The 23,912-nt window shown below is 44.6% G+C and overlaps 1 protein-coding gene across 1 annotated transcript in view; it reads left to right on the top strand.

Annotated features, from left to right (window-relative positions):
* Positions 1-23,912, top strand: part of LOC106579690 (serine/threonine-protein kinase 17A) — a 57,583-nt gene that overhangs the window by 5,603 nt on the left and 28,068 nt on the right. The window contains exon 2 of the mRNA XM_014159823.2: positions 23,068-23,280. Within this exon, the coding sequence (XP_014015298.1) occupies positions 23,068-23,280 (213 nt within the window). The remainder of the gene's footprint in view (positions 1-23,067; positions 23,281-23,912) is intronic.

Raw genomic sequence — 23,912 nt, 5'->3', positions numbered from 1 at the left:
AGCTATATACAGTGAGTACCTGTACCAGATCAATGTGGAGCTATATACAGGGAGTACCAGATCAATGTGGAGCTATATACAGGGAGTACCAGTACCAGATCAATGTGGAGCTATATACAGGGAGTATCAGTACCAGATCAATGTGGAGCTATATACAGGGAGTATCAGTACCAGATCAATGTGGAGCTATATACAGGGAGTACCAGTACCAGATCAATGTGGAGCTATATACAGGCAGTACCAGTACCAGATCAATGAGGAGCTATATACAGGGAGTACCAGTACCAGATCAATGTGGAGCTATATACAGGGAGTACCAGATCAATGTGGAGCTATATACAGGGAGTACCAGTACCAGATCAATGAGGAGCTATATACAGGGAGTACCAGATCAATGTGGAGCTATATACAGGGAGTACCAGTACCGGATCAATGTGGAGCTATATACAGGGAGTACCAGATCAATGTGGAGCTATATACAGGGAGTACCAGATCAACGTGGAGCTATATACAGGGAGTACCAGTACCAGATCAATGTGGAGCTATATACAGGGAGTACCAGATCAATGTGGAGCTATATACAGGGAGTACCAGTACCAGATCAATGTGGAGCTATATACAGGGAGTACCAGTACCAGATCAATGTGGAGCTATATACAGGGAGTACCAGTACCAGATCAATGTGGAGCTACATTCCGAAAGTATTCAGACCACTTGACTTTTTCCACATTTTGTTATGTTACAGCGTTATTCTAAAAAGTATTAAATTATTGTTTTTCCTCATCAATCTACACACAATAATCCATAATGACAAAGCGAAAACATGTTTTTAGCTATTTTTACGTAAGTATTCAGACCCTTTGCTATGAGACTGTAAATTGAGTTCAGGTACATCCTGTTTGCATTGATCATCCTTGAGATGTTTCTACAACGTGATTGTAGTCCACATGTGGTAAATTCAATTGATTGGACATGATTTGGAAAGGCACACACATCTGTCTATATAAGGTCCCATGATTGAATGTGCATGTCAGAGCAAAAACCAAGCCATAAGGTCGAAGGAATTGTCCGTAGGGCTCAGAGACAGGATTGTGTCGAGGGACAGATCTTGGGAAGGGTACCAACAAATTCTGCAGCATTGAAGGTCCCCAAGAACACAGTGGCCTACATCATTCTTAAATGGAAGAAGTTTGGAACCACCAAGACTCTTGCTAACTGAGTGATCGGGGGAGAAGGGCCTTGGTCAGGGAGGTGACCAAGAACCTGATGGTCACTCTGACAGAGCTCCAGAGTTCCTCTGTGTAGATGGGAGAACCTTCTTGAAGGACAATCAGGCAAAAGGCATTTTCTCAAGCAATCATTTTGCTACGACTGTCTGTAAGTGATCTGAACAAGGAGCCTAATGGGATGGATATGTAACCTGCAAACTGGCTGTTATTGGCAGAGAGATTTGATTATTTGTTATTCGTCTATTAACCTATACCGCCAGGTGACGTCGTCAGGCAGGCCAATACTCCACCGTGCAAAACGAGCTGAAATTTCAGGCGGTCTTTTCAAACAGCTCTTACACTAAAATGGTATTGTCATTTTCACAATTTCACACAGTATTATTCCAACCTCATGGTGTGGAAATATCCATAAAACACAGGAAAATCTAGTTTTTGACTGCACTGCCCCTTTTAAGACTGTGTCTTCAGGCCTAGGTTCCAATGAATTCACTGGACAAATGAGGAGCTTGAAGGCTATACTCGTTGTATAGGTGTGCAACCACTTGTAGTTTAGTTCGTCAACAAATGTCACGGAATTAGGTTGGTAACAGAGCTGAAAGCGTCAGTCTTGCTGTAGTCTAAATATTTGGAGCTTTTTAAGTATTTTTATTATCACGGTTGCAGTTAAAAACAACTCTATCACATGCCTCAGACAGCATACGAATGAAATCAAGATAACCCAGGATTAAATAGAGGCTAGAGCACGTTATCCCAGGATTAAATAGAGAGAGGCTAGGGCACGTTATCCCAGGATTAAATAGAGCCTAGAGCACATTATCCCAGGATTAAATAGAGGCTAGAGCACGTTATCCCAGGATTAAATAGAGGGAGGCTAGAGCACGTTAACCCAGGATTAAATAGAGGGAGGCTAGAGCACGTTAACCCGGGATTAAATAGAGAGAGGCTAGAGCACGTTATCCCAGGATTAAATAGAGGATAGAGCACGTTAACCCGGGATTAAATAGAGAGAGGCTAGAGCACGTTAACCCTGGATTAAATAGAGAGAGGCTAGAGCACGTTAACCCGGGATTAAATAGAGAGAGGCTAGAGCACGTTAACCCGGGATTAAATAGAGGCTAGAGCACGTTAACCCGGGATTAAATAGAGGCTAGAGCACGTTAACCCGGGATTAAATAGAGAGAGGCTAGAGCACATTAACCCGGGATTAAATAGAGGCTAGAGCACGTTAACCCGGGATTAAATAGAGAGAGGCTAGAGCACGTTAACCCGGGATTAAATAGAGAGAGGCTAGAGCACGTTAACCCGGGATTAAATAGAGAGAGGCTAGAGCACGTTAACCCAGGATTAAATAGAGAGAGGCGAGCGCACGTTAACCCGGGATTAAATAGAGAGAGGCTAGAGCACGTTAACCCAGGATTAAATAGAGAGAGGCGAGAGCACGTTAACCCGGGATTAAATAGAGAGAGGCTAGAGCACGTTAACCTGGGATTAAATAGAGGGAGGCTAGAGCATGTTAACCTGGGATTAAATAGAGAGAGGCTAGAGCACGTTAACCCGGGATTAAATAGAGGATAGAGCACGTTAACCCAGGATTAAATAGAGAGAGGCGAGAGCACGTTAACCCGGGATTAAATAGAGAGAGGCTAGAGCACGTTATCCCGGGATTAAATAGAGAGAGGCTAGAGCACGTTAACCCAGGATTAAATAGAGGGAGGCTAGAGCACGTTAACCCAGGATTAAATAGAGAGAGGCTAGAGCACGTTAACCCGGGATTAAATAGAGAGAGGCTAGAACACGTTAACCCGGGATTAAATAGAGAGAGGCTAGAGCACGTTAACCCGGGATTAAATAGAGAGAGGCTAGAGCACGTTAACCTGGGATTAAATAGAGAGAGGCGAGAGCACGTTAACCCGGGATTAAATAGAGAGAGGCTAGAGCACGTTAACCCGGGATTAAATAGAGAGAGGCTAGAGCATGTTAACCTGGGATTAAATAGAGAGAGGCTAGAGCACGTTAACCCAGGATTAAATAGAGAGAGGCTAGAGCACGTTAACCCGGGATTAAATAGAGAGAGGCTAGAGCACGTTAACCCGGGATTAAATAGAGAGAGGCTAGAGCACGTTAACCCGGGATTAAATAGAGAGAGGCTAGAGCACGTTAATCTGGGATTAAATAGAGAGAGGCGAGAGCACGTTAACCCGGGATTAAATAGAGAGAGGCGAGAGCACGTTCTACTGCTCTCTCTGGTGAAATCCATCACATTCTTTTCCACTTTGCTTCATCTCTTTTGGATCTTGCCAGGCCTGCTCTAATAAATTAAACTAGGTTTACTTCGTCAAACAATAGCCATATGGAATATTTAGTTCTTCTAGTAGTTTCGTCTCTATGCCAAAATGAAAGCCTGTTCATATTACTCAGGGCTGTATGACTGAAAGTAGTGTTAAAATTTTTCTAATAATCCTTTCATATCACCATTGAATGTTTTGAAGAAAAGTACTGATGTTTTTCCCATAACATTCCAGTGGTCACTGGATCCTTCAGTGTCTCATCAGGGGAGAAAAAAGCTCTGTCATCATGGATTAGTAAAAGAGTGCGTCGTTGCTCTTTCCCCGAAGCGTTAGACTGCAGTTACAGCAGGCTGTGGGCGGTGGTACGCCCTCCCATACTCCCCCAGCATCTAAAACATCAAGTCCTCTGTACACACACTCCTTGGGATAGCTCACATCGTCCTGTCTGTCTGTCTGTCTGTCTGTCTGTCTGTCTGTCTGTCTGTCTGTCTGTCTGTCTGTCTGTCTGTCTGTCTGTCTGTCTGTCTGTCTGTCTGTCTGTCTGTCTGTCTGTCTGTCTGTCTGTCTTGTCTGTCTGTGTGGTCCCGGTCCCAAACCCCCTTTACTAACCCCTATCATGTTTTGAACAAAACCTCCCCCTCTGTTTCTCACAGAAGGAATCTATGTGTCTTGACAGTCAGGCAGGATACCATGACATTATCGCCCAAGCTTTTCATGTTGTTCGAGTCTCGCGGCAGGGCCGGAGGCAACATTTGCTGAGCGCCGTGGAAACAGCCAACCGCGGAGAAATGAGGGGGGAGGACATGTGAAAGCCAAGTCTGTTATTGAACCCCATCCGCGAGATCCCTCTGTACTCTCTTGTGTCAAGAGATGATGGGATGGGCAGGGCAGGAAGGGTGTATGTCACTCTATTCTTCCTCCCTTCAAAGCAATCTAATGACGTTGATTTAACTTTCTGTCCTTCTACAGCTGTTTCACGCCTCAGCAAGAAATCTCTCATTTCTGTCATCAACTGGGCCTAATCCGTTTTTCTATTGATTTTTTACGCATGCCGTTGAGACCCTGTAGGATTAAAATGGTGCTACATGCTATGGTGTTACCTTTCTCCCTCAGCAAATTCAATTTGTCATGCCCTTTCACATGTACTGAGCCTGTGCCGAGGGAGAGAAATCCAGGAAGTCTAACACGAGTATGGAAATTGTTCATCTCCACAAAGGCGTGGCGAGTGAACTGCATCTTTTATTGTGGCCGATTAACCACCATGTAACGGATCCTGAGCCTCACTGAAAAGACACGGTGGGATTTAGAAACCGACATCCCCAGGGGAGGGCGATGAGGCAGCCCAGGGGACGGCGATGAGGTAATGCCCTTTCCCAAGGTATTCAGAAAATGTCCCTCTCTGTGCCCAAAGAACAAATGAATAGGCAACCCCTGTCTTCCTCTCTCTGTCCCACTCCTCTACACACAGGGGGCCACATAATGTCAGAGTTCATTAGACACGGAGTAAACAGGCCTCTAGTTTCAGTCCTGGAGCTGGTAAAGAGCTGAATGGCCCTTTTCTTATTGAGGAAAATGAGCAGTCAGTAGGAGCTCTTTGCTCTGCCTTGCTGTTTGTTCTAAAGGTGATGAGGCCATTGCAGCCACTGCCTCATTTACCCGAGGTTCACTCTCCGTGTGCCCGTTGATGATTCATGGAGCTCTTTGAGAAGATGGCCGCACTTACTCAGGACACTCAGGTGACACTGCAAACCTGTGAAAACAACACTAGAAGAAAAGTAGTTGATTACCGGGCTGCCAAAACAGTGACAGACGCAGCGAGCTGGCCGACAAACACGGTAACCTCCCTTCTATGTGACTCTGCTCTCATACTGGCAGTGTGAAAGATTAGGATTTCAGCAACAGCGTCCCCCCCATGTAAAGTGATTGTGTTTGTAGTGCGTCTAGTGACCTATTGCCAAAACATACTTAAAACGCATTAAAAACATGGGCACTTGCTCCTATGGGCAACTGCTGTAGGAAGCATTTCTGCTGCCAGGACAGATCCCCAGGCTTAAAGCCCTCTCTCTCTGACGTCTGAGGACACTGCTATAAGTGGCAGGTAGCCTAGCGATTAAGAACGTTGGGCCAGTAACCGAACGGTAGCTGGCTTGAATCCCTGAGCTGACTAGGTGAAAAATCTGTCTGTGCCCTTGATCAAGGCACTTTACTCTAATGTGCTCTGGATAAAAGCGTCTGCTAAATGACTAAAATGTGAATATAATGTTGTCTGGCTTTTGGTATCCTGTCAACTCTTCTGTCAGATAGCCAAACAGAAGGTGTTTACCGTATGCACAGTAACTTGAGAGTTTGACACCTACCGGTTAGATGATCGGGCCTCTCCATCAGTCTATGACGAACATAGCAACAACTTTAATGCCATGATTATACAGGTGGTAAGAGTCCAAAGAGTACTCAACTCACTTTTTAAACATCGGTCTGTCAGAGCCATCAGATTTACAGACGTCTGAGGACCTTTTATCACGCTACCCATACCGAATGTGTGTCACTCTCAGATATTGGACCAATCATCTGTGTAGAGGCCATTTGGAGGGGACGATCCTGCCGAGTCTAATTCAATAAAGTTAAGCTCTGTCAACGACTTTGTCTCAAGTCCCCCCCCCCCCCCCACCATAGTTTGGCTAGTTAAATTAGAAGAGAGATGTCAGAGTCTTAGAATTTCCACTCTTTTAACCTGTAAGTTAACCTACATACTTACATTGAGGTGACTTTCCCCACTCAAGGGCTAACGTGTGGAATATTTTCATAATGAAAGTAGAGTAGCCATTCAGCTCTTGGCATCTCACCTTATTATATTAAACCTGTCTTCTGCTTGGATGCCTGCCGCTACAAAAATATGTATGGAAATAAAGATGTCTATTTAATTTAAATAAAATGTGTGATGAATTATATAAAAAGGGGATCTTTAGCCAAACGCTCAAATGGTCCAATGTGCAGTCTTTTACAGTTTTGGTGAAAAACGTAACCTTACTGCCTCTTGATGAAGTCCGGTGGTTTAGGGCCAAAGCCATCTGTTCTGAATCGACCGTTCCTTTACATTGACTGTGACCCAGCAGTCACCCGCGTTCTCTGTACACGGCAGCCATCTCTTTCAGGGTGTTGTCCGTGTGAGGCCACCAGCTTTGGAAATGTGCTGACAGGGCTGCAGAAAAGGCTGTGATCTGTTTTTAAAAGTTTCTCCATGTACACAAGCCTTAAATCAAAGGCTTATGTGTGCTTGCTGAACTTTGAACATTTTGGTATAGTGTGCTCTGCTTGCATTGACGGTACAGTCTCAATAGCATGCAGATAGTGGCCCAGCTATACGCAATATAAATAGGCTAGTTGTCTCTCCCTTGGAGTGAGCCTTAGAACATTCCAGGCCTAGGCCCCCTGTCCAGCACCCTACCTACTGTAAACATAGCACAGGTTCATGGCCGACTTGATGAACGTCACACAGCATTGGATCGGAGGCATCCTAGACGTTTTGGTATCAAAGCCTCATGACCTCCCAGTGGGGGAGAGTCTGGACAGGACGAGGCTGCAGTGGTTAGGCTAGGGCTAACTGCCACCACGCAAACCTCATCTAGGGCTAGGTTTATTTCTTTACATCACACGATTGATTAGCACCCTGCCTCTATACTAGGGCTGGGAATTACCAGGGACCTCACGGCACGATATTATCACCATACTGAGGGACCTCACCATACCATAATATCACCATACTGAGGGACCTCACCATACCATATTATCACCACACCATATTATAACCATACCATATTATCACCATACTGAGGGACCTCACCATACCATATTATCACCATACTGAGGGACCTCACCATACCTTAATATCACCATACTGAGGGACCTCACCATACCATATTATCACCACACCATATTATAACCATACCATATTATCACCATACTGAGGGACCTCACCATACCATATTATCACCATACTGAGGGACCTCACCATACCATATTATCACCATACTGAGGGACCTCACCATACCATATTATCACCATACTGAGGGACCTCACCATACCATATTATCACCATACTGAGGGACCTCACCATACCATATTATAACCATACCATATTATCACCATACTGAGGGACCTCACCATACCATATTATCACCATACCATATTATAACCATACCATATTATCACCATACTGAGGGATCTCACCATACCATAATATCACCATACTGAGGGACCTCACCATACCATATTATCACCATACTGAGGGAACTCACCATACCATATTATCACCATACCATATTATAACCATACCATATTATCACCATACTGAGGGACCTCACCATACCATATTATCACCATACTGAGGTACCTCACCATACCATAATATCACCATACTGAGGGACCTCACCATACCATATTATCACCATACTGAGGGAACTCACCATACCATATTATCACCATACCATATTATCACCATACTGAGGGACCTCACCATACCATATTATAACCATATTGAGGGATCTCACCATATCACCACCATACTGAGGGAACCCACCATATTATCACCATACTATATTATCACCATACTGAGGGACCTCACCATACCATATTAAAACCATACTGAGGGACCTCACATATTACCACCATACTGAGGGACCTCTCCATACCATATTACCACCATACTGAAGTACCTCACCATACCATATTATCACCATGCTGAGGGACCTCTCCATACCATATTATCACCATACTGAGGGACCTCTCCATACCATATTATCACCATACTGAGGGACCTCACCATACCATATTATCACCATACTGAGGGACCTCACCATACCATATTATCACCATACTGAGGGACCTCTCCATACCATATTACCACCATACTGAAGTACCTCACCATACCATATTATCACCATACCTCACCATATTATCACCACCACACCATATTACCACCATACTGAGGGACCTCACCATACCATATTATCACCATACTGAGGGACCTCACCATATCACCACCATACTGAGGGAACCCACCATACCATATTATCACCATACCATATTATCACCATACCATATTATCACCATACTGAGGGACCTCACCATACCATATTACCACCATACTGAGGGACCATACCATATTATCACCATACTGAGGGACCTCACCATACCATATTATAACCATACCATATTATCACCATACTGAGGGACCTCACCATACCATATTATCACCATACTGAGGGACCTCACCATAACATATTATCACCATACTGAGGGACCTCACCATACCATATTATCACCATACTGAGGGACCTCACCATACCATATTACCACCATACAGAGGGACCTCACCATACCATATTATCACCATACTGAGGGACCTCACCATACCATATTATCACCATACTGAGGGACCTCACCATACCATATTATCACCATACCATATTATCACCATACTGAGGGACCTCACCATACCATATTATCACCATACCATATTATCACCATACTGAGGTACCTCACCATACCATATTACCACCATACTGAGGGACCTCTCCATACCATATTATCACCATACTGAGGGACCTCACCATACCATATTATCACCATACCATATTATCACCATACTGAGGGACCTCACCATACCATATTATCACCATACTGAGGGATCATACCATATTATCACCATATTGAGGGACCTCTCCATGCCATATTACCACCATACTGAGGGACCTCACCATACCATATTATCACCATACTGAGGGACCTCTCCATGCCATATTACCACCATACTGAGGGACCTCACCATACCATATTATCACCATACTGGGGGACTTCACCATACCATATTATCACCACCATACCATATTATGACCATACTGGGGGACTTTACAATACTTAGGTGCTGATAAGTGTTGCGATTCTCACGATTCTATATGTATTGCGATTCGATACTGAGATTTTATTGCGATTTGATGTTCCAAGCATGTTGCTCACAATATGTCTGCTGCAGAGGGATAAGAGAGAGCCATGATAACTAGTTTTTATCATTCATAGAAAAGTTCTGATAACCAATTGCAATATTGTCAAAACGATGCGATACGATATGTCATCCAAAAATGATATCTCCGATATGTCACAGTATCATATTCCTCCCCCCCCCCCCACCCCTTAATACTGTACAGAACTGGACTCCGGGGCATTCAGGTTTTAAGAAGCCTTACGGCAGCAGGGGCTGGATTAGTGTATCAGTCGTGGAGGTATGAAGGATTGCCTCAGCCGTGCCGTCAGGTGAAAGCCTGTAAGACTCAGCCATGCCGTCGTCAGGTGAAAGCCTGTAAGACTCAGCCATGCCGTCAGGTGAAAGCCTGTAAGACTCAGCCGTGCCGTCAGGTGAAAGCCTGTAAGACTCAGCCATGCCGTCAGGTGAAAGCCTGTAAGAATCAGCCGTGCCGTCAGGTGAAAAAAGCCTGTAAGACTCAGCCATGCCGTCAGGTGAAAAAAGCCTGTAAGACTCAGCCATGCCGTCAGGTGAAAGCCTGTAAGACTCAGCCATGCCGTCAGGTGAAAAAAGCCTGTAAGACTCAGCCATGCCGTCAGGTGAAAGCCTGTAAGACTCAGCCATGCCGTCAGGTGAAAGCCTGTAAGAATCAGCCGTGCCGTCAGGTGAAAAAAGCCTGTAAGACTAGGCTGTGCCGTCAGGTGAAAGCCTGTAAGACTCAGCCGTGCCGTCAGGTGAAAGCCTGTAAGACTCAGCCATGCCGTCAGGTGAAAGCCTGTAAGACTCAGCCGTGCCGTCAGGTGAAAGCCTGTAAGACTCAGCCATGCCGTCAGGTGAAAGCCTGTAAGACTCAGCCATGCCGTCGTCAGGTGAAAGCCTGTAAGACTCAGCCATGCCGTCAGGTGAAAGCCTGTAAGACTCAGCCATGCCGTCAGGTGAAAGCCTGTAAGACTCAGCCGTGCCGTCAGGTGAAAGCCTGTAAGAATAAGCCGTGCCGTCAGGTGAAAAAAGCCTGTAAGACTCAGCCATGCCGTCAGGTGAAAAAAGCCTGTAAGACTCAGCCATGCCGTCAGATGAAAAAAGCCTGTAAGACTCAGCCATGCCGTCGTCAGGTGAAAGCCGGTAAGACTCAGCCATGCCGTCAGGTGAAAGCCTGTAAGACTAGGCCGTGCCGTCAGGTGAAAGCCTGTAAGACTCAGCCATGCCGTCAGGTGAAAGCCTGTAAGACTAGGCCGTGCCGTCAGGTGAAAGCCTGTAAGACTCAGCCGTGCCGTCAGGTGAAAGCCTGTAAGACTCAGCCGTGCCGTCAGGTGAAAGCCTGTAAGAATCAGCCGTGCCGTCAGGTGAAAGCCTGTAAGAATCAGCCATGCCGTCAGGTGAAAGCCTGTAAGACTCAGCCGTGCCGTCAGGTGAAAGCCTGTAAGACTCAGCCATGCCGTCAGGTGAAAGCCTGTAAGACTCAGCCATGCCGTCAGGTGAAAGCCTGTAAGACTCAGCCGTGCCGTCAGGTGAAAGCCTGTAAGACTCAGCCGTGCCGTCAGGTGAAAGCCTGTAAGAATCAGCCGTGCCATCAGGTGAAAGCCTGTAAGACTCTCTTCAGCTAGGTTCTCTATAGCACCAAAACGATTTATTCTGAACTTGAATGATTAGACGCAGCCCGCTAAGATGTTATGAATGCAAAAGATTTACATCTGCTCTCCGCATTCCTTTTGGGCTTTCATTGGATGCTGTGACTGGGGAGTAGTGTGTAGTGTCCACGTCACTGTGTCACTGACCTTGTCACCTTGCTCACAGCCGTGTCACACTGACTTCAGACAATAACATACGCCTCTGTCAGCCACATCCTCAAGAGTATGATTTACACACCCATCTGAAAACCAGCCTTTTTACCGACTTCTTCCCATAGAAACCCAACATAGAGAATTCCACCCTCAAATATTTAGCCTAACCCAAGGCATTTAGTCCTATGTGGAATTTGAGGTCAGCCAAAGAGCTTCGTTTTTTTTTATACTCCAGTCTTTATACACAGCTCAAAAAAATAAAGGGAACACTAAAATAACACATCCTAGATCTGAATGAATGAAATAATCTTATTAAATACTTTTATCTTTACATAGTTGACTGTGCTGACAACAAAATCACACAAAAATAATAAATGGAAATCCAATTTATCAACCCATGGAGGTCTGGATTTGGAGTCACAGTCAAAATTAAAGTGGAAAACCACACTACAGGCTGATCCAACTTTGATGTAACGTCCTTAAAACAAGTCAAAATGAGGCTCAGTAGTGTATGTGGCCTCCATGTGCCTGTATGACCTCCCTACAATGCCTGGGCATGCTCCTGATGAGGTGGCGGATGGTCTCCTGAGGGATCTCCTCCCAGACCTGGACTAAAGCATCCGCCAACTCCTGGACAGTCTGTGGTGCAACGTGGCGTTGGTGGATGGAGCGAGACATGATGTCCCAGATGTGCTCAATTGGATTCAGGTCTGGGGAACGGGCGGGCCAGTCCATAGCATCAATGCCTTCCTCTTGCAGGAACTGCTGACACACTCCAGCCACATGAGGTCTAGCATTGTTTGCAGTAGGAGGAACCCAGGGCCAACCGCACCAGCATATGGTCTCACAAGGGGTCTGAGGATCTCATCTCGGTACCTAATGGCAGTCAGGCTACCTCTGGCGAGCACATGGAGGGCTGTGCGGCCCCCCAAAGAAATGCCACCCCACACCATGACTGACCCACCGCCAAACCGGTCATGCTGGAGGATGTTGCAGGCAGCAGAACGTTCTCCACGGCGTCTCCAGACTCTGTCACGTCTGTCACATGTGCTCAGTGTGAACCTGCTTTCATCTGTGAAGAGCACAGGGCACCAGTGTTGAATTTGCCAATCTTGGTGTTCTCTGGCAAATGCCAAACGTCCTGCACGGTGTTGGGCTGTAAGCACAACCCCCACCTGTGGACGTCGGGCCCTCATACCGCCCTCATGGAGTCTGTTTCTGACCGTTTGAGCAGACACATGCACATTTGTGGCCTGCTGGAGGTCATTTTGCAGGGCTCTGGCAGTGCTCCTCCTTGCACAAAGGCGGAGGTAGCGGTCCTGCTGCTGGGTTGTTGCCCTCCTACGGCCTCCTCCACATCTCCTGATGTACTGGCCTGTCTCCTGGTAGCGCCTCCATGCTCTGGACACTACGCCGACAGACACAGCAAACCTTTTTGCCACAGCTCGCATTGATGTGCCATCCTGGATGAGCTGCACTACCTGAGCCACTTGTGTGGGTTGTAGACTCCGTCTCATGCTACCACTAGAGTGAAAGCGCCGCCAGCATTCAAAAGTGACCAAAACATCAGCCAGGAAGCATAGGAACTGAGAAGTGGTCTGTGGGTACCACCTGCAGAACCACTCCTTTATTGGGGGTGTCTTGCTAATTGCCTATAATTTCCACTTGTTGTCTATTCCATTTGCACAACAGCATGTGAAATTTATTGTCAATCAGTGTTGCTTCCTAACTGGACAGTTTGATTTCACAGAAGTGTGATTGACTGGAGTTACATTGTTGTTTAAGTGTTCCCTTTATTTTTTTGAGCAGTATATTTTTCAAAGGGAAATGTTTTCAAATGTAAAGGTGGACCCAGCTGTATGTAGCACATCTGTGCTGGACAGAGCCCCAGTCTTGGCTAAATTCCCAATCTGGCCTTCATACCATCATGGCCACCTAATCATCCCAATCTTCCAATTGGGTCATTCATCCCCCCTCCTCTTCTCTGTAACTATTCCCCAGGTCGTTGCTGTAAATGAGAATGTGTTCTCAGTCAACTTACCTGGTTGATATAAAATAAGAAGTCTAGGGCTGTGACGGTAATGAAATTTTGTCAGCCAGTGATTGTCAAGCAAATAACTGCCGGATTCACGGTAATTTACCTTTAATTAACATAAAGACATTTAGCATCTCCTGGCCTCCACACATGCCAGTGATTTATTTTAACATTTTATTTTATCTTTATTTAACTAGGCAAGTCAGTTGTTGGGGCTCGGGGGCAGTATTGAGACATTTTGAAAAAAAAATGTGCCCATTTTTAACTGCCTCCTACACCAACTCAGAAGCTAGGATATGCATATTATTAACACATTCGGATAGAAAACACTCTGAATTTTCTAAAACAGTTTGAATGGTGTCTGTAAGTATAACAAAACTCATATTGCCGGCAAAAACCTGTGAAAAATAGATTAAAAAAAATGTGAATTTTGTGACTGTACTATTTAGTGTCATTGTTTTATAGATACCATAGTGAGAAAGGATTCATTTCGCAACACCTACGGCTTCCACTAGATGTCAACGATCTTTATAAAGTTGTTTGAAGCGTCTATGATAAACAGAGAGCAAATTAGAATCCAAGGAAGTTGACATGTCATCACTTCATTTTTTGCGCCTGCGCATAAATCTGAGAAACGTGAGTTTGTCATCATTTTTTATCTAGACATAGGATAGGTTGTGTGAAAATATTACTGATGTTTAACGTTAAAAATGGACCAAAAGATTAATGCTAAACAACATTTGACATGTTTCTACGAACATAAATAGATTATTTACTAGGTTTTTTTAGCTTTTCGGCGTGATTTTACCAGCCCCCCACCACGTTTTGTGGGAGCATAATGAACGCTAAGTACTTGGTGTTATTTGGACATAAATTATGAACTTTGTCAAAAGAAACCACATTTGTTCCGGACCTGGGATGCCTTCCGGACCTGGGATGCCTCCCTTCTGATGGAGATAATCAAAGGTAAGGGGATATTTACAATGTTATTATCGATTTTAGATGATGCTAACTGTATAGCATAGCCTGTTGTTCTTAGCATAGCACCCCATTTATTGCAAAATGTGATTTCCCAGTAAAGTTATTTTGAGATCTGGCCATTCGGTAGCAATTACGAGATGATAATATATTATTCTTTGAATGACAATATTATAATTTACCAATGTTTTCGAATAGTAATTTTGTTATGTTCACCGGAAGCATTTCAGAGAAGAAAAAAATCTGAATTTCACGCTACTGTAAAATGCTGTTTTTGGATATAAATATGAACTTGATGGAACAAAAAATGCATGTATTGTATAACATAATGTCCTAGGAGTGTCATCTGATGGAGATTGACAAAAGTTAGTGCATAATTCAAGGTGGTTTCTGCTTTTGGTCATGCCTGACCTTGAATTGAAAATGGATGTTTGTACTTTTGTGGCTATGTACTGTCCTAACATAATCTAACTTTATGCTTTTGCCGTAAAGCCTCTTTGAAAATCGAACAATGTGGTTAGATTAAGGAGATGTTTATCATTTAAATTGTGTAAAATAGTTGATTGTTTGAGAAATTGAAATTATTAGATTTTTGATGTTTTGAATTTCCAGCCTTGTTAGCAATCCCGGCTCGGGGTTCATTGCTAACCTGTAGCCCCAACAGGTTTTAAGAACAAATGTTTCTTTTCAATGACTGTCTAGGAACAGTGGATTAACTGCCTTGTTCAGGGGCACTGATGCAGACCTTTGAAAAATCTACATTTTAAAAAGTCTAATAAATCCATGTCATATAGCCTTCACCATCACAATAAATCCATTATTTATTTTAGACTGGTCTAAAGAAACATTATATGAAGAAAATGTTGTCTATTTTCAGAAGAGCAGAATAGCATACTCTGAGTTGTCCTTTTACAAGTATTTCGCTACACCCCCAATAACATCTGCAAAATATGTGTATGTGATCGATACATTCGATTTGATGTTAAGGCCTGATCTGGAAATGCGAAATGGCTGTGGAATAGACTAGTTCATTTAGCAGATAATATTTGCTTAGAATTCCCTGGCTTTATTTTAAATTATAATTTCAAAAACATAAAAAAATCTGCCAATTTAAATAAATAAATTAGGCCCTATGGTCCTATGGATTTCACATGACTGGGCAGGGGTACAGCCATGGGTGGGCCTGGGAGGGCATAGGCCCACCCTCTTGGGAGCCAGTCCCAACCATTTAAAATGTGTTTTTTCCCCCACAAAAGGGCTTCATTACCAGCAGAAATACACCTCAGTTTTATCTGCTGTCCGGGTGGCTGGTCTCAGACGATCCTGCAGGTGATGAAGCCAGATGTGTACAGTCGTGGCCACAAGTTTTGAGAATGACACAAATATTAATTTTCACAAAGTTTGCTGCTTCAGTGTCTTTAGATATTTTTGTCAGATGTTACTATGGAATACTGAAGTATAATTACAAGCATTTCATAAGTGTCAAAGGCTTTTATTGACAATTATATGAAGTTGATGCAGAGTCAATATTTGCAGTGTTGACCCTTCTTTTTCAAGACCTCTGCAATCCGCCCTGGCATGCTGTCAATGAACTTCTGGGCCACATCCTGACTGATGGCAGCCCATTCTTGCATAATCAATGCTTGGAGTTTGTCAGAATTTGTGGATTTTTGTTTGTCCACCTGCCTCTTGAGGATTGACCGCAAATTCTTAATGGGATTAAGGTCTGGGGATTTTCCTGGCCATGGACCCAAAATGTCGATGTTTTGTTCCCCGAGCCACTTAGTTATCACTTTTGCCTTATGGCAAGGTGCTCCATCATGCTGGAAAAGGCAGTGTTCGTCACCAAACTGTTCCTGGATGGTTGGGAGAAGTTGCTCTCTGAGGATGTGTTGATACCATTCCTTATTCATGGCTGTGTTCTTAGGCCAAATTGTGAGTGAGCCTACTCTCTTGGCTGAGAAGCAACCCCACACATGAATGGTCTCGGGATGCTTTACTGTTGGCATGACACAGGACTGATGGTAGCGCTCACCTTGTCTTCTCCGGACAAGCTTTTTTTCCAGATGCCCAAAACAATCGGAAAGGGGATTCATCAGAGAAAATTAATTTACCCCAGTCCTCAGCAGTCCAATCCCTGTACCTTTTGCAGAATATCAGTCTGTCCCTGATGTTTTTCCTGGAGAGAAGTGGCTTCTTTGCTGCCCTTCTTGACACCAGGCCATCCTCCAAAAGTCTTCACCTCACACCTGCCTGCTGCCAAGCTCTGTACTGGTGGTGCCCCGATCCAAAAGCTGTATCTACTTTTGGAGACGGTCCTGGCGCTTGCTGGACTTTCTTGGGCGCCCTAAAGCCTTCTTCACAACAAATGAACCGCTCTCCTTGAAGTTCTTGATGATCCGATAAATGGTTGATTTAGGTGCAATCTTACTGGCAGCAATATCCTTGCCTGTGAAGCACTTTTTGTGCAAAGCAATGATGACGGCACGTGTTTACTTGCAGGTAACCTTGGTTGACAGAGGAAGAACAATAATTCCAAGCACCACCCTCCTTTTGAAGCTTCCAGTCTGTTATTCGAACTCAATCAGCATGGCAGAGTGATCTCCAGCCTTGTGCTCGTCAACACTGACACCTGTGTTAACGAGAGAATCACTGACATGATGTCAGCTGGTCCTTTTGTGGCAGGGTTGAAATGCAGTGGAAATGTTTTGGGGGGATTCAGTTCATTTGCATGGCAAAGAGGGACTTTGCAATTAATTGCAATTCATCTGATCACTCTTCATAACATTCTGGAGTATATGCAAATTGCCATCATACAAACTGAGGCAGCAGACTTTGTGAACATTAATATTTGTGTCATTCTCCAAACTTTTGGCCACGACTGTAGGTCCTGGGTTGGCGTGGTTACACATGGTCTGTGGTTGTGAGACCGGTTGGACGTACTGCCAAATTCTCTAAAATGACATTGTCCTCGCAGTGGCAGACCACGTGTAACAACACCTGCACAGGATTGGTACATCCAAACATCACACCTACGGGACAGGTACAGGATGTCAACAACAACTGCCCGAGTTACACCAGGAACGCACAATCCCTCCATCAGTGCTCAGACTGTCTGCAATAGGCCGAGAGAGGCTGGACTGAGGGCTTGTAGGCCTGTTGTAAGGCAGGTCCTCACCAGACATCACCGACAACAACGTCACCTATGGGCACAAACCCACCGTCGCTGGACCAGACAGGATTGGCAAAAACTGCTCTTCACCCCGAGAAATGTCCGGGAACTTGCAGGTGCCTTGGTGGAAGAGTAGGGTAACATCTCACAGCAAGAACTGTCAAATCTGGTGCAGTCCATGAGGAGGATGCACTGCAGTACTTAATGCAGCTGGTGGCCACACCAGATACTGACTGTTACTTTTGATTTTGACCCCTCCTTTGTTCAGGGACACATTATTCCATTTCTGTTAGTCACATGTCTGTGGAACTTGTTCAGTTTATGTCTCAGTTGTTGAATCTTATGTTCATACAAATATTTGCACATGTTCAATTTGCTGAAAATACTCACCGAATTTCCCGGTGTGCTCATAATGCCCCCTAAAAAAATGAATGCCTTTTGCGGCCAGTGGCTGTTGTGCCCTTGGGCTGAAGATAATAATTAGAATTCCCTTCTCCCGGCTGCGGGCTCCGAAGCACCTCTCACTCGCATGGCTCTCTCAGATATCTCAATTCTTATTGGCCAATGCCCGTCACGTGATCAGGTCTTTCACACAGGCTACAACTGAAGACAGAAACATCAGGGATGCAACTGCGCACGTCCTTATCGAATTCCGAGGCGCTTATTGAAAATATAAGAACTGTCCACATTTACTTTTCTTCAGCCAACAAGATCAGTAGGCCTAACGAACAGCAAAAGCACTCGCCTATGTCAAACTACTATCCCCCATAGTACAAAAGTTGACATTCTGTGCAATAAATAAATATTTCAAACATAGTCTGGGACAGTTGTGGGATGCGATAGATCCCAAATGAAGGTGCATTTGGTAGCTGGTTGAGAGAATGCCAAGAGTGTGCAAAGCTGTCATCAAGGCAAAGGGTGGCTACTTTGAAGAATCTCAAATATAGAAAATATATTTTGATTTGTTTAACACTTTTTTGGTTACTACATGAAGCCATGTGTTATTTCATAGTTTTGCTGTCTTCACTATTATTCTACAATGTAGAAAATAGTAAAAAAAAAAAAAAAAAAAAAATACCTTGAATGAGTAGGGTGTGTCCAAACTTTTGACTAGTACTGTATATATTTAACAAGACTAAAAACACCATGACCTTATTACATCACGAACTTGGCTGTTTTGTTGTAGTTGTTTTTCACAGAAATATACTGTATCCTGTAATTTGAGTTTTTTTTTCCCACCTTGAGGTAGGTTCTCTAGAGTTCAAAACCAACTCAATTTCATCCAGTCCGTTTCCACTCCTGCCCCGACAACATAACAATGACGTTCAGCATGGTGGCGTTAGGCAGTCATGGCTGCACTGGATGTTTTCTCTTCGCTAGTCAGATCTATCCCTCTTGGCTTCCCAGTCTCTAGCACGCCATCGCAGTATTTTACATGATGCAGGCTAGTGGCACTGCTCTCAGGAGAAAGCACAGTATTGTACACAGTATTGTACACAGTATTGTACATGATTCAGGCTAGTGACACTATTCTCAGGAGAAAGTACAGTATTGTACTTGATACAGGCTAGTGACACTACTCTCAGGAGAAAGCACAGTATTGTACACAGTATTGTACATGATTCAGGCTAGTGACACTGCTCTCAGGAGAAAGCACAGTACTGTACACAGTATTGTACATGATGCAGGCTTGTGACACTGCTCTCAGGAGAAAGCACAGTATTGTACACAGTATTGTACTTGATGCAGGCTAGTGACACTACTCTCAGGAGAAGAAAGGGAGGACACCCCTATCCATCCATCCATCCATCCATCCATCCATCCATCCATCCATCCATCCATCCATCCATATCAACACACAGTAAAGACAGCCTGAGACATATGACTGCTGTTCAATGAGAGCAGTAACTCAACCTTCAAGACCACTGTGTTTCACTGTGTTTCAGGGTGTGCGGTCAATTCCATTTAAATTCCAGTCAATTCTGGAAGTGGAATGAAATTCCAATTTCTCTTCAATGCTTTTCAATGAGGAAAATTAGAAATTGGAATTGGAATTTGGTTTAGTTTCTGAATTGACCCCAATCCTGCTGTGTTTCCTTTCCTTGAAAGACACAGGTGTTGACTGAGGACAGTTTTACACCATTTAACTTGATCTGCGTGTGCAATGATGGGTTAAGCAGGGCAGATTCAAGAAGGAGCATGTGATATGTGCAATGAGGGGTTAAGCAGGGCAGAAACAAAAAAGGAGCATGTGATATGTGCAATGAGGGGTTAAGCAGGGCGGAAACAAAAAGGAGCATGTGATATGTGCAATGAGGGGTTAAGCAGGGCAGATTCAAGAAGGAGCATGTGATATGTGCAATGATAAACGTTTCTCCACGGGGGCGAATCGTGCACGCGCCTCATTCAATGGTCCTCTGATCGGCCACTTGGATAAGGCGATAATCTGTTTCAGCCAGAGGCTGCCTCGTCATCGTTCAGGTTTTTCCCGGGTTCTGAGAGCCTATTGGAGCCCTGGGAATTGTCACGTTACAGCTAAGATCCTTACTCTTCAATAAACAGATGCAAGACGCATGACTCCTTGTCAGACAGGCCACTTCCTGCATGAAACCTTGTCAGGTTTTTGCCTGCCATAGGAGTTCTGTTATACTCACAGACACCATTCAAACAGTTTTAGAAACTTTAGGGTGTTTTCTATCCAAACCTGAACAATAATATGCATATTCTAGCTTCTGAGTTGGTGTAGGAGGCAGTTAAAAATGGGCACATATTTTTTCCAAAATTCTCAATACTGCCCCCTAGCCCAAACAGGTTAAGCAAGGCGGAAACAAAAAGGAGCATGTGATATGTGCAATGAGGGGTTAAGCAGGGCGGATTCAAGAAGGAGCATGTGATATGTGCAATGAGGGGTTAAGCAGGGCGGATTCAAGAAGGAGCATGTGATATGTGCAATGAGGGGTTAAGCAGGGCAGATTCTAGAAGGAGCATGTGATATGTGCAATGAGGGGTTAAGCAGGGCGGAAACAAAAAGGAGCATGTGATATGTGCAATGAGGGGTTAAGCAGGGCGGATTCAAGAAGGAGCATGTGATATGTGCAATGAGGGGTTAAGCAGGGCGGAAACAAAAAGGAGCATGTGATATGTGGTTGAGGTTCCGAGTTTCAAGCTCTAAGGCTTGTATGAGGGGAGCGAAGGTCAGGGAAGGATTTTTATGTGGACGTTTACTCAAAGTCCACCCTTGGCAGCTTGGCCCACTTCCAGAGGTCAGTCTCTCTCCGACTGCCACTCTGTTTTGACATGATCTGTAAAAATCCTTGTGTGTGTGTGTTTGTGGGCACTCATGGCTATCGCTCACAAAACACTGTGTGTTAATCAGCCTCCCAAAGTCATCCCAGCCTCCCGAAGTCATCCCAGCCTCCCGAAGTCAACCCAGCCTCCCGAAGTCATCATTCTTTAGACCTGTTTACCAGAGATTTGGCTGGCTCTGGACTTTTCCACTGCAAACCTCTCAGTTCAAATAACCTTTCCTAGTCCTGGCAAATACTCTCCCCTTAGTTAAGTCAATACCATTGTACTTAAATTATATATAAATGTGAGGTGTGTGTTGCGTTGGCCTGGAAACAATACAACAACAAAAATTGTATCACTGTCTACAGTCTACACTGTTTCTACCTAGTAGCAATGCTTCATTTAATTGTCTCTGCTACACATTTAGAATCTAAAGTTGTATTATCATATCATCTTACAATGAGGCCAGGAAGTAACAAAGCCATTGGTCCAGTGTATTAGTGCATTCACTGTAAACAAATCAATTACATTTTATTTGTCACATGTGCCGAATACAACAGGTGTAGACCTTATGTAACCGATGTGAAATGGCTAGTTAGTTAGCGGAGGTGCGCGCTAATAGCGTTTCAATCGGTGACGTCACTCGCTCTGAGACCTGAAGTGGTTGTTCCCCTTGCGTTGCAAGAGCCGTGGCTTTTGTGGCACGATGGGTAACGATGCTTCGTGGGGTGTCAGTTGTTGATGTGTGTAGAGGGTCCCTGGTTCGAGCCCAGGTTGGGACGAAGAGAGGGACGGAACCTACACTGTTACACTTACAGTAAAACGCTTACAAGCCCTTAACACTTATTTTTCAGCATTGTTGGTTAAGTAAAAAATATATATAATAAAAAAAATATAAAAACATAAGTAACAAATAATTAAACAGCAGCAGTAAAATAACAAGCGAGGCTATATACAGGGGGTACCAGTACAGTGTCAATGTGGAGGCTATATACAGGGGATACCAGTACAGAGTCAATGTGGAGGAGCACCGGTTAGTCGAGGTAATTGAGGTAATATGTACATGTAGGTAGAGTTATTAAAGTGACTATGCATCGATCATAAACAGAGAGTAGCAGCAGCGTAAAAGAGAGGTCTGGGTAGCCCATTGATTAGCTGTTCAGGAGTCTTATGGCTTGGGGGTAGTTGCTGTTAAGAAGCCTTTTGGTCCTAGACTTGGCGCTCTGGTACCGCTTGCCGTGCGGTAGAAGAGAGAACAGTCTATGACTATGGTGACTGGAGTCTGACAGTTGACAGCCGCCAAGAGGGCTGATGTGGGCGTGTCATCTTGATGTGAGCGTGTCATCTTCATGCACTCCTTTCTCTCAGAGAAGACCCTCTATTCCCTATGGGTCCTGGTCAAAAGTAGTGCACTACATAGGGAATAGGGCACCATTTGGGACACAACACACTCGCTGTGTGTTTTTCACACCAGACCAGGCCCCTGCCCCTGCATCATCACAGTCCACATTCAAAGTGGGTCAGAGCCACAAAGCAGACGGTTGTAACGGTGAGAAAAAGGGCCAACTTGGGTTCTGGGGACGGGGGATGACTTCATCCTGTAGAAATGCCAAGGAGACAAAGAGATGTTCAGCTCCAACGATAACAAGTGTGCCGGTTTCAGAACCTCTCTTTCTCTCTCTCATCAACGCCATCACACACACACACACACACACACACACACACACACACACACACACACACACACACACACACACACACACACACACACACACACACACACACACACACAGCTCAAGTCTCTTCTCTGACTGAGATGAAAGAGTTCCACGGGGGGAAAGAAATGTTTGTGTAAATAAGCTGCTTATACATTGGTTCCTTTGATTCGTAACGGCATTCAGCTCTAATGAGATGCACTGGGATTAGTTCATTTAGTTTCACAAGACTTGAAATTCAAACGTTCATTGCGGCTTTGTGTCGTTCTTGTGAGTTGGTGGAAAGACAGTATCGGCCTATTGGGTCAGTGAAACTAGGTCATATAGTCAACTTGGCATAAACAAATGAAAGACTGCCTTCGGTTACCATAGTCACAGTTACCATGGTTACAGTTACCGTAGTTAAAAGGCTTTATAATAACTTTGATGGTGAATAAATAAACCTATTCTACTGTAGATGGCATGAAGCTTTTCCAGTCACTTTCTAGTCTACCTTATTCTCTGAACTAGAATACAACCTCTCAGTGAAATATAACTTCATGCAACACCCTCTTCTCTTCAGGGGGAAGTTTGCCGTGGTGAGGAAGTGTGTGGAGAAGTGCACGGGGCAGGAGTACGCCGCCAAGTTCATGAGGAAGCGGAGGAAGGGCCAGGACTGCAGGCTGGAGATCATCCACGAGGTGGCCGTTCTGGAGCTCGCCACGGCCAGCCAGCGGGTGGTCAACCTGCACCAGGTCTACGAGATGGCCTCCGAGATGGTGCTCGTCCTCCAGTTGTGAGTATAGCACTATGCCAATATGTTGTGGGAACAATGCCACGTCCTCAGCATTACGGTGCAGAGATGATACAAACACGTGAAGAGGTCTGCTCCTCTTTCAGTTGAGTTTTATTCCTCTTCAGACATGGACAACAACTGGTTATGTACGTACTGTACATTCACACAGCCTGAGTGTCTCAGTAGGTTCAATATGGCTCCATCTCCAAATCCGACACTGATGTGAAGAAACAGGATAGGTGATGGGATCTCATACAAAGTGTCATTCTGGTCATGGAAAAGGAAGCTCAACTCCTACGTATCACTTTTGACCCACAGAATGTATAAGAAAGGCTCACGGGCACAGCAGACTGATCTCCTAGCTTCCTGCCTCCTCACCTGGCTGGTGAATAATAAAAAGCTCATGACCCAGATGAAAGGCAGCAGGTCCACGACAAGCCATTAAATATTGAGACTGCAGTGAAACCCTGTCCTCCATGACTATCCCTCTTTCCTGTACACAGAGAGAGAGATAGAGGACTGAGAAAATAGAAGGAGAATGACAGTACAGGAGACGGGGACTACTGTACATAGGCAAGGAGAAATAATTGCAGGACTAGGATAAATACAAATAAAAAATGAACGATTGTGTC

The sequence above is a fragment of the Salmo salar genome, chromosome ssa19, assembly GCF_905237065.1.
Source record: "Salmo salar chromosome ssa19, Ssal_v3.1, whole genome shotgun sequence".
In the NCBI taxonomy this organism is placed as follows: Eukaryota; Metazoa; Chordata; class Actinopteri; order Salmoniformes; family Salmonidae; genus Salmo; species Salmo salar.
The sequence above is the reverse complement of the archived record's forward strand: the minus strand, read 5'-3'. Positions and strand labels throughout refer to the sequence as shown.